Raw genomic sequence first — 12,687 nt, 5'->3', positions numbered from 1 at the left:
AGCTAAAATCTAGAAAGCTAAACCCAAAAGGCTTGAGGTCTAAGGGGGAAAAGGAGATTGTGAGCTGGGCACGCAGATGGGCTCGAGGTTTTTAGCCTGCATGGGATGAGAACACCATGAGAAGCAGACAGGAAGAACTTAGGCAGGTTATTTATACTACTCAAGATGTGCCTGGTTTGTTTTGTTCCTATGAGACAGCCATACATTATATTCATGAGGCAGGCATTGAAAAGGAGATAAAAACCCGCAAGTAAAAATCTAATTTCCCCTCTGCGTCAGTGATAGTTAAAGCCAAGACATTTCAAGTAGAAAATTCCTAAGAGGAAAACAAAAGCCAAGAGGAGATGTGTGAATGAATCCAAGAGAGAAAAAAAAATAGAATAAAAATGACAAAAAGCTATCTAGGAGACTAGCAAGTAGGATTCAAGGCGTATGTAAATTGACAGAGAAAACTGTTATTCAAAATGCCTGCTGACTGGTGTTCCCTATTTGGCCCATATGTCTGCACCCTCTGGCCACTGTTGAATGAATCTCACTTGAACTGGCCCAGTCCAATCCTTTCTCCAGAAACTTTAAAGGATTGGCTGAACATAGATTTAGGTTACCCCAAATCCCATGTTCCAATGTGGAAGCAGTTTCATGAAGTTTTATAGTTTTACAGAAGCGAGAAAGTACATTAATCAAGACAAATTTCAAATACATTGGTGGTGCACTAACAGGTACAGGAAGATGGGGAAGCTTTTCTATGGGCCCACGATGTTCTCTGAGCTTTGGGGTTGGTAGAAGCTAAGTGTCTGCTGAGCTCTAAGATTCCACTATTCTTCTAGTCACAGGGGGCTAGTTCTGATGCAGGGGTGAACAACGCGCAGCTGTCCTGAGGCAAGAACTAGGCTAAGATACAGTAAGTAGCCTTCGAACCTGCAACATAACACCTCTACACAGAACTGGAATTCTAGTCAGTATATCATCTATGAAGATACAGCTTCTTCAAAAAATATCAAATGGAAAAAGAAGAAAGCATATGTAACAAATGGAGCTGGCATAACTGGATATCAACATGTAGAATGAAAATAGACCCATATCTATTACCATGCCGAAAACTCAAGACCAAATGGATCAAAGACCTCAACATAAAGCCAGCCACAGTGAACCTCATAGAAGAGAAAGTGGGAAGTACACTTGAATGCATTGGCACAGGAGACCACTTCCTAAATAAAACCCCAGCAGTCAGACACTGAGAGGAACAATTAATAAATGGGACCTCCTGAAACTGAAAAGCTTCTGTAAAGCAAAGGACATGGTCAACAATACAAAATGACAGCCTACAGAATGGGAAAAGATTTTAACTAACCTCACATCAGACAGAGGTCTGATCTCCAAAATATACAAAGAACTCAAGAAATTGGTCACCAAAAGAACACATAATCCAATAAAAAAAAATGGAGTACAGACCTAAACAGAGAACTCTGAACAGAGGAATCTAAAATGGCTGAAAGACACTTAAGCAAATGTTCAACATCCTTAGTCATTAGAGAAATGCAAATCAAAACAACTCTGAGATTCCATCTTATACCTGTAAAAATGGCCAAGATCAAAAACACTGATGACAACTTATGCTGGAGAGGTTCTGGGGAAAAGGGAACACTTCTACATTGCTGGTGGGAATGCAAGCTGGTACAACCCCTTTTGGATGTCAATGTGGCGATTTCTTAGAAAATTAAGAAACACCCTTCCTCAAGACCCAGTAATACCACTTTTGGGTATATATCCAAGGATGCTCAATCGTGCCACAAGGACATGTGCTCAACTATGTTCATAGTAGCTTTGTTTGTCATAGCCAGAACCTGGACACAAGCTAAATGCTCCTCAACTAAAGAATGGATATTATATTATATAATGTTTGTGTATTGATATATATTTGCCATATTGCAATGTATATTTGTACAGTGTTTATATTTGGAGGTCATTATCCTCATTTATTACACAGTTGTTTATTGTCTTAGTCTTTAAGTTAGATAGATATTGAGAATTATATAGATAAATAGTCATCTAAGTTTGTCATTTATAATTAGACTAATCAGGTTCTCTAGATATATAGAGATTATACTCAGTATAGATTGAGATTATACTCAGTATAGATAGATAATCTTCGACCTCTTCAAAGAGCTGTAGAAAATGGCCTTTAATCTAACTCAGAGTTTCGTGATAGTGAGACACAATTGCTCCTGGCAACACCGCTCTATTCCCGAGAGAATGTTGAGCACCAAAGACACTCCATCTGGAGCCTTTCTATTTGGCAGAACTGGCCTTTGGGCAAAGAAATGCCCATACCTCAACCACTGGCAGAGATACAGAGCGTGCATCAATGGATAAAACAGGACTGTCATATCCTGCCAAGACAGGGTAAGATAGTTTTGAAAAGTTCCTTGCCTTTAATAATGGTATGTCAGTTATGTTCGGCCTTAGCCAAAATTGGTTGACTCAACGTTGCAAACGAGACTTTGGGTGATTGCCCAGGTAGTCAGTTGTCTCTGTCAATTGTTGCACATTTTGGATATATCTCGTTTGTTGAGTAGTGTTTATTCCCTTCTCAGATCTTTGACGGAGTTGAAGATTATATAATTGTAGTTACTCTCTACATTATTTGGATTCCTTGAGATAGAATGTTTAGCAAAGCTTTTGTTCTCAATATTGTTTGTTATATTTATTATTTGTTGTTATTGTATACAGTTGTATTTGGTTTGGTTCTGTCTTATTTAGACAAAAAGGGGAGATGTAGGGATAAGTCCCGCCCCTTGGGGGGCGTGTTCGCCTCGGGCTAATGTCTGCCTATAAATTTGGCAAGGTGCTCCCAGCCGCTGCTTCTGCTTTCCTGGTCTCCACGGGAACGGTGGTTCTGTAAGTCTATTTCTACATTAAAACTATATATATTTTTACAATCTGTCTGCATTCGTTTACGCCGCTACAGGGACCTTAGGCGAGGGTTGAAGGGGGGGAGAGGAGAAGCAGAAAGGGGAGAGAGAAAAATGTAAAGCTCAATAAAAAATCAATATAAAAAGAAAAAAAAGGTAAATTCTTTAAAAAGACAGAATAAAAATAAATAAACCATGTAAAGATGGAATATAAAAAATGGAAAATACACAGAGTCTGGATTATATATTATTGTGTTTTCTTTGAATTTCCTGACTGCAGAGAGATATTTGATTCTGGAGACTGCTAAGTTAAACTGACATACATATATTTTAAAGGCATCTTGACTTCAAAATTTGAGTCTAAGAATATATTACTTTGGAAAAGAGTAATATATTACAAATAATATTACAAAGTCTCTTCTGAGATTCATGTAATCTCTTAACTGTAATCCCCTATAAAATCAAAATCAAAAAGCAGATCACATACTTCCAACATATGTCACAGGCTATATATTACTATTCCAGAACATAGTGAAGAGAGCATAGTATAAAATTCCTGGACCAGAGCAATACTAAAAACCAGCTAGGAAGTCGGGCAGTGGTGGTGCATGCCTTTAATCCCAGCACTCAGGAGACAGAAGCAGGCAGATCTCTGTGAGTTCGAGGCCAGCCTGACCTACAAGAGCTAGTTCCACAACAAGCTCCAAAGCTACAGAGAAACTCTGTCTCAAAAAAAAAAAAAACAGCTGAGCAAACTCCAAACTCTGCATCTCCATATCTGATGTCTGATGTCAAAATGCTCTTCAGATCTGCAGCTCTTTTTCAGCTTTTGTGAACTACAACACACTTCTTTCTCTTGGATTTTTTTCCACTCTTTATTAGTAGCTCTTCTTTGCAGGTATCCTACAACTCTGGCATCTTGGGGTCTCCTAGGTAATCCAGGCTTCACCTTCACAGCTTCACACAATGGCCCCTTTAGGCCTTCATTCAGGGAACACCCCTGACACAAGCCTGGCCTCAGCAGCTTTCCTTAGCCAAGGAAGCTCTGCTGCTTGCCAGGGCTGGAACATGGCCACTTGTTCAATTACATCTTTATCAGCTTTCTAGTTTTCATGGTTTCCTTCACTACCTAACTTTGGCTCTCTGGAACTTGTTCTGTAGACCAAGCTGGTGTCAAACTCAGTGATTCACCAGTCTCTGCTTCCCCAGTGCTGAGATTAAATGTGTGTACCATCACACCTGGCTCTAAGATTTAACTCCTTGAACACAAGACTTTGTTGAGTTCTACTTCATGGTATCTCTTTTTTCCTCACATTGTACATTTTGGAGATGCCATGTAGCTACCAAAGGAGAAAGACACCGGAACCTTACCTGTAGGCCACAACCTCGTGGTAATACATAGATTAATAAAATGGGTTAATTTAAGACATAAGAGCTAGGTAGAAATACATCTAAGCCATTGGCCAAGCAGTGTTATAATTAATATAGTTTCTGTGTAATTATTTGGGTTTGGGGAGCCTGGAAACTCAGGCACAGTCTCTGTTTGCAAACTGGCACCCACCATCTGGGACATGGATCCACATAAGACCTAAAAATAAAATGCCTAAGAATACTTAAAAAATGGGGAGAGGGGAATTCTAGACCCACAAAAACAAGAGTCAATTGGAGCTTCTTGGTAGCCGCATATTTTCAGATAGGCTCTGTTTCTGGTGGTGAGCAGAGGAGTGGTTCCCTTAAGAGAAGGCTTCCTGACTCAGCATTAGCAGCAAAAAACGGCATGGTGTGTGCTGGCAGCAGGAATGGCTTTGGCTCTTTCGGGGGATCCTGCTACAGAGCAGTAAGTCTTTGTGAGCAGAGTGCTACAAGTTCTCAATGGCAACATAGGCCTGCTGCGTCCCTGGAGCTGGGGTGGTGAGCATGGCTTGCAGAAGTGAACACACCTCTGCCATGTTAGATGGGGCCAGAACCAACAGGCAAAGTTGCAGCCTTAGTCATAGCCACACCTGATAAGCATTTTTAGAAAATGTTCCTGGTCAAAAAATGATTATAGATAGATATGCAATAAAGATAGATTTAGACAAAAATAATGGATCACAGAGTGTTTTAAAAAATGTATGTAAGCTTAAGAAAAAAAAAGAGAGTACAGACAGTTATAAAAATAAGCAAAAATAAAACAAAGTCTTTAAAGAGACAGTAAAAATAATATAATATAAAAGAGTACTGACAGACATAGATTAAAGGAATAAAGATAATAAATATAAAAAAAAGAAATAGAGAAAAAAGCTACATAAAAATAGAAAATACACAGAGTCAGATTGTGTATATTATTGTGTTTTCTTTGAATTTCCTGACTGCAGAAAGATATTTGATTCTGGAGACTGCTAAGTTAAACTGATATACATATATTTCAAAGGCATCTTGACTTCAAAATTTGAGTCTAAGGATATGTTACTTTGGAAAAGAGATTCTGCTTTTGTTTCTACAGAGGATGGGAACTTGTGGATTCCTTCCAGGCTAATGTGGTTTTATGGAACAAGACCCCCGAAAAGGTCTCCATAAACTCTAAAAATACTTCACCAATCAGACATCAGGAAGGAGTTTAGAAAAAACTGTGCCCAAATTCCCAAAATAATTGTTTATAAATGTTTGTTTTCATTTAAAGGGGGTTAACTAGAAGTGGTTAATAGTCACAGTAAATCTCTTTCTAAAAAGGCAGGGGGGAATATGATATGGAAAAGAACACTTTACATTGGTATGGACTTTGGTTCATTGATACAAATTTAAGGTCAATTTTGTTATATGTATATTTCTACTCTTGTTTAAGGTATTATGATTATATAGCTCATTTAAAAATGTAATGTATAATTAAAATTACATATTAATAGATAGCCATCTATAATAGTCAAACTTATAGTCATGATTGTTATGTTGTCTAGATATAAAGAGATATATCTCAGATAGATAAATATTCTTCAAACCTTTCAAAGACCTATAGAGTATGGCATTTAAAATGTTTTAAGAACTTAGACTTTTCTCAACAATGAGACATGTCTGCTTCGAGCAGCATCAATTACTGCAAGAGGAAGATGGGCATCAAAGAGGCACCTTATGGAGTTTATTAGCCATTTGGGCAAGAAACTGCTCTTGCCTGAACTTTTTAATGTTTTGTTGTGTGAACTGGATATTCAGGATCCATAGAAAAATGACTGCTGAACTTTCCTAAAGGTAATATGGTCTGATGGACATTTTCATGAAGCAGGAACCCTGAAGGACCATCTCTGGGAAGAAGAAACTTTAAACATGGAGACCATGCTCAGTCTGTATAGCATGAGGCTCTTAATCTCAGGGTCATGGGTTCATGTACCACATTGGGCACCAAAGGTAGCTGGAGACTTTCCCTCTGTCCTGTCTGGTTTCGCTGGACTGATTTCTCTCCTGCCCACCAGTCCTCGCAGCCACTTATAAAATAATCATTTGGAGGTTTAATATTAATTATAATTGTTTGACCAATGGCTCAGGCTTCTTACTGACTAGCTCTCTATAAATTAACACATTTCTAATAATCTACACATCACCACATGGCTGTGGCTTACTGGTAATGCTCTGGTGTCTTACTCCTCCAGCAGCTGCTGGCTCCCCTCCCTCCCCCCCACACACACACTCTCCCTGTTTCTCTGCTTGGATTTCCCACCTAGCTATATTCTACCCTGCCATAGGCCAAAGCAGCTTCTGTATTAACCAATGGTAATAAAATATATTCACAACACACAGAGGGGCATCCCACATCCACAATGGGGGCAATTACATGCAAACTACCTCAGATAGCAATTTCAAATTATTGAATATTGCTTCTCCTAGAAATCAAAAGTGTCCACGGGATGAATGAGGTCAGCCCCTTGCTACAGCCATGATGCATGTAGGTGCAGCAGGTTCTCTAGGACAGATTAATTAACTTGAAGAAGATAAATAAGTAGTCAAGTCAGTGATATGGGGTGCACAGCAGTGTGAACACAGCGCTCCCCTGAATTGGTCAAGCTTGACTCACTGATCTTGGCCTGGGCTTCTGAGGTCAGACACCGGAAATACCTTCTGTCACACTTGACTTGTGTGAGTGACTGCAGCATCTTCACACTGTGCATGTCCAACGGGCTTTACAGTACGAAACCAGAACAAGAAGGACTCACCTTTCATATCACTTGTGATCTGATATGGTCTCTAATTCCATTTTGACATGTCTTTAGATTTTAAATTCACAATGCAGTCTTAGTAAACACTTTGACAGTGTAGGTCCTCCAACTTAATAGCTACTAGTAAGTGGAATTCTAAGCCAACATGGGAAGGAAAGGTTGTTAATACAAACTGAATTTTTAGCAAAAGACATTTAGAAGAATATTCAGAATGCTTTCCTTTCCAAGTGTTTGCTCTTGAACTTACAAACTTTCTCTTCTGAGTTTAGTAATAGTACAGGACTCTCAAGGTTGTTCTTCTGAAGCACAGTTTAAAACACCCAAACTTCTAAAGTTTAATTTCATCTATCCTCAGATGTTACTATTGATCTCAAAGAGATTTAGTTAAATGGGTAACTGTATTTGAATTCATTAACTGTATTTAAATAACAAAGACAAACTTTGCTTGAAATATTTTGCTTAAGAAAGGACGGACCTTCAGGGAAAAGTAGAAGAATCAGAGATAGGGAAGGAATTGAGGGGAGGAAATAAGGGGTAGGCTGGATCTAAATATATTATATACATGTATAAATAGTAATATATTTAATTCAACAAGAAAAGACACCCACGTACTTCATCCTTTTCATTTCTCCTATTATTCACTGGAAGCGAAATGACAAGACTGACAGGTTCATACGTGAATGATTTTCCAAAACTACTGATACACATATCCACAGGACAGAGAACCCAGAAATACCTTTGTGTGCTTACAGTCTAATGATTTTTCACAAAGATACCAAGAACATATATTGAAGAAATGACAGATTCTCCATAAACAGTACTGGGAAAACTGGACACCCCTATGCCAAAGATAAAAGTTGACTGCAAACACAGAACTAAAATCAAAATAGATCAAAGAACTAAATGCAGTACTTTGTGAGATACTGGGAGAAAATATGGAGGAAACACTGGTACACACCAAGACTTTTTGGATGACATCCCCAAAACACAGACAACAAAAGCAATAGAGATGAAATGATTACAAATTGACACAACAAAGAAAAGAATTAGAAGCTGGAAAAAGAGCCAAGAGACAGGGATAAGAGATCTGCAAAAGAGACATTTGACCAGGGCAGATATGTGCAATGTGTACAGCTCAACAATAGTAAAACTAGGCAACGTAACAACAAGATGGAGAGATGATCTGGATAGATATTCATTTTTTAAGAAAGGAAGAAACATAAATAGCCAACAAATTTGAAGAAAGAATTCTTAGCATCAGTAATAATCAGGGAAATAGAAATCCCAACCATAATAATATGCCACTTTACCCTGACAGGATGGGAATGTTTGTAGGCAAAAAATATCAGTGAAATATGAAGAAAAGTAAACTGTTTTCACTGTGGGTGAATGTAGAAACTGGAATAGTCATTATTGAAAGAGTGTCAATATTCTTAGAAACAAAGAAATAAGAGAGAAATAAGCTAAAAATAGAACTATCAGATAGCCCAGCAGTTCCAGGAGCCAAAGGAAGACCCACTTTAGAATAAATGAATAAAGAAAATATGATATAAGCACACAGTGGAATGTTAGTCTGCCATAAAAAGAATAAAATCCTGTCGTTTTCAGCAATACAATGTAACTAAGAGACATTGTACTAATTGGAGTAATATTTTATACTTTATAAATTTATATACTTTACAAATACTCTTTGAAGTATCTTTTCAGTTATATGTAGAAGCTAACATAGTTTGTCTCCTTGAATTTGAGAGTGATCATCAAGTCTATAATGGGGGAAAGGAAGGGAATAGAGAAAGATACTATCAGGTACCAATCAACAAAGAGATGGGAATAAATTCTACTGCATTACAGAATAGTAAGGTAAGTATAGCTTTAAAAATTATGTACCTCAGAAATATCATGAAGGATTCAAGGGCTACCTGTACAAAGAAATGATGAGCGTTCAGATTTGAACATTACATGCACTTCATAAAAAAAGCTATCACAATATACAATAGGTATAAAATATCAATTAAAGCAAAACTTAAATATTAAATACATGTGATTTTTCCATTGCGCATGAGGTAATCTGATGCCACAAGGAACCATCTGATGAAATCAGGAATATCACTTCTCAGAAATAAACTCACAGAAGCATAATGGAAATAACATCCAAGGAGAAAATGCAATAAGACAAGGAGCTTTCTCATTTTCTTTCCATCAGAAGGCATTATGCTGGAGAACACTAAAATTTAGACCGTTCAAGTAGAAAATTAGGTGTTAGGAACGGGGGATAAGTCAGAATATACTATTTGTCGGTAATGCATATAAACATCTCTTTTCTATATATTTGAATGTGTAAGAACCCAGAAAAAAATGGCTGTAAGAGGTAAATATTCTCTACTAATTCAACTGGTTCAAAGCCCAAAAGTGAATGTCTTGTTCTGTCAAGTAATCACTGAATCCTCTGGAAAGAGAAGAAAGATGAACTGGGACTGTAGAACATTGCTAGGAGCTTTGTTACAGAGACATTAATGTTGCAAACAACCTAGAAACACATTTGCAAAGGCAGGAGTTCAACGGATAGAAAGTGGCAAAACTGTTGTAATCAAGACAAACATTTATTTTTCGATAGAAGACCCAAGCTATGCCTTCTAGGTCAGAGTGTCTGTGCAGGAGGTCCACACTCTGTTTTCTTGCCACTTTGCTGTCCTCAACACACATCTTCCGTTCTGTGGCTCAAGGCATCTGCTCTAGCTGCCGGCGGTCACATCCTAATTCCCACTTGAAGGAAGCGACAAAATTAAATGATAACAAAACTTCTCCTAACATGGCACTTTCAGGGATCACATCCACAGTCACATTAACAGTAAAGAGATCTGAGCAATGTGTGCTTTAACGCTTCACTGTGTATCCTACAAAAAATTCTATTGATGTGAGCAAATGGGAAAACAGATCTAGGTGAGGAGCCATTGATGGAGGAAGGTCATTGGTTAAATAAAGAAACTGCCTTGGCCCTGATAGGTTAAAATTTAGATAGGCGGAGTAAACAGAACAGAATGCTAGGAGGAAGAGGAAGTGAGCTCAGACGCCATGCAGCTCTCTCCAGGGCAGACGCAATGCAGCCAGCCACCAGGTCAGACATGCTGAATCTTTCCTGGTAAGCACACCTCGTAGTGCTACATAGATTATTAGAAATGGGTTCAGAGGCTGAAACTAATGGGCCAGGCAGTGTTTAAAAGAATATAATTTGTGTGTTGTTATTTTGGGGTATAAGCTAGCCAAGCGGCCAGGAGCCGGGCTGTGGGAAGAGGCCTGCACTTCCCACAACAAGCCATTAGCAAAAATTGAGTAGGAGATCCTGCCAGTTGTCACCAGCAAGATCTGTTCTCAGATTATTGTTTTTGCTATGTAAGGCTACTTTCCAATTGTATCACCATCAAGGTAAATGTTAGACCATGGAGTGAAAGCATATACTTCATTACCCTAGCACGCTTCTGTGATCTTGACGATGTCAGTTTGGAAAGAGTGAAAAGGGAAAACTGGGACACAATGTGCTTGCTTCTACAGCTGAAAAGTTTAATGATTTTCTGAATGTGTTGGGGATATGGATTTGTGAGAAGATGAGACTACAAGAGAGTATCTCAGATCTGGAGAAAAGCTAAAGAACAGCCGTTTCAAATTGAATCCAATAGGTACAATTGGTATTGAGCACTTACTGAGACCTTAAGTTATCTGAAGTTAATTCTGGTCACCAATAAACTAGACATGCATGAGATGTATAAATAACAAGTTAGTGAGATACATATTAAGTTAGAAACATCAAGTTTCTTGTGAACCTCCTTTAAATATGACAAAATAATTTTATTTTTTTCTTACAACTATTTCCAATATCTTCTGTTGTTATATGCACTTCATTTATTTGGCCATTCCTATATTAAGCACTGGGAAACTTGAACTTTTAAATGTAATCATATTCATAAAAATGACTTTTTTTCTGCTGGCTAGGTTTCTAAGAGTAAAAAAATTACTAAGTCAGCATCACTCGGGCCTACTGTTTCTGTTTCCAATGTCTTTGATGGTTAAGATACACAGATCATTTTTACTTACTTATCTGATATATATATCACTATGAGGTTTTGATAGATAATAACTTTTCCTGCCTCCCCTCATTTTTATACAGATTAGTATGATTTTAGAACAAAACCAGAACCACAACAACTGAAAAAAATTAAATAAACATAGGAAAAAGTCACTTCTTGTGTTTGTAAAGTCTGAGCCTCAGCTCTCTTTCCTAGACTTCGCTTGCACTCACTTCAGAAACATCCCAATAAATTTAAAATGGGAAAATTCTATTCTGTCTCAATTTAAGAGCAAAAGACTAAAAGTAACTAAAATAGCCATTATTAAAAGTTTTTGCTCATGCATTTCACGAATCTGGTAGCAATTTAAATTATATGAAAATATAGAAAATGTTTATTTCAAATAAAATATGTAGGGTCTGGAGAGATGGTTCAGAGGTTAGGAGCATTGCCTGTTCTTCAGAAGGTCCTGAGTTCAATTCCCAGCAACCACATGGTGGTTCATAGCCATCTGTAATGAGATCTGGTACAGAATACAGTATATATAATAAATAAATAAATAAATAAAACCTCAAATAAAATATGTATAATTCATAACTTTTTGCAATATATGCTAACTTAATACATGAAACTAATTGGAAAATATTAATCTTTTGCATTTTTATCTCCAGTTACAAAGCTGTGGGTTTTTTTTTATAATTTCACAATTTTTTAATTATTCTTTTCTCATCCATCATATCCTGACTGAAGTTTTCCCTCCCTCTTCTCCTCCCAGTCCCTTCCCCATACCTCCTCCCCCAACATCCAGTCCTTCTCCACTTCCTTTCAGAAAAAGGCAGGCCTCCAGGGGATATTGGCCAAACATGGCATTTCAAGATGCAATAATAATAAGTATCTCTCCATCTAATCTACATGGGAAGTAGAAAAAGACAAGATCTCCTGAGTAAATTGGAAACATGGAGATTATGGGAAAGAGTAGAAAGGGAGTGGGGAGAAAGGAAGGGGAGCAGAGAAAAAATATAGCTCAATAAAAACAATAAAAAATTAAAAAAAAAACAGGTACCTCCCAATGTATTAAGGCTAGATGAGGCAGCCCAGTAGGAGGAAAAGAATCTCAAAAGCAGGCAAAAGAGTCAGAGACAGCCCCTGCTCCCACTGTTAGGAGTCTCACAAGACGACCAAGCTTCATGTTCATAAATATCACTCCTGACACTGCCTGGAGCATCAGGAACCATAGACTGATGGCCCAGAGACCTGGGATAGAACCAAACAAGACCAGAAAAGAAAAAAAAAAGGCAAATTTCACAGTTTTTTTAAACTTTCAAAATTATCTATAATGAATTAGAGCCCCAACATAAAATAGCATAAAATCTCAAACTTACCTTGGTTTGTGACCTTTCTTTCTGTTTGCACTTTCAGAATTAGATTTCAAGAGTTCTTCATGATAAGTGGAAGATATTACTCCAAACTTATTGATCACAGGTGACTTGTGAACAGGCATAGTTACAGATCAGAAACCTGGAGAAA

General features: G+C 37.6%; 1 protein-coding gene across 2 annotated transcripts in view; it reads right to left on the bottom strand.

Annotated features, from left to right (window-relative positions):
- Tmem232 (transmembrane protein 232) overlaps positions 1 to 12,687 on the bottom strand; it is a 256,911-nt gene that overhangs the window by 226,354 nt on the left and 17,870 nt on the right. Inside the window, exon 2 of one of the 2 annotated variants that reach the window (XM_041631893.1) lies at positions 12,543 to 12,678. In XM_041631893.1, the coding sequence (XP_041487827.1) occupies positions 12,543 to 12,661 (119 nt within the window). In that variant the 5' untranslated portion in view covers positions 12,662 to 12,678. Of the gene's footprint in view, positions 1 to 12,542; positions 12,679 to 12,687 lie in introns of those variants that run through there. The other variant, XM_041631894.1, reaches the window with a different exon arrangement.

Source organism: Microtus oregoni, unplaced genomic scaffold, assembly GCF_018167655.1.
Source record: "Microtus oregoni isolate MIOR12 unplaced genomic scaffold, Mior012 000038F_ref0000394, whole genome shotgun sequence".
Classification (NCBI taxonomy): Eukaryota; Metazoa; Chordata; class Mammalia; order Rodentia; family Cricetidae; genus Microtus; species Microtus oregoni.
The sequence above is the reverse complement of the archived record's forward strand: the minus strand, read 5'-3'. Positions and strand labels throughout refer to the sequence as shown.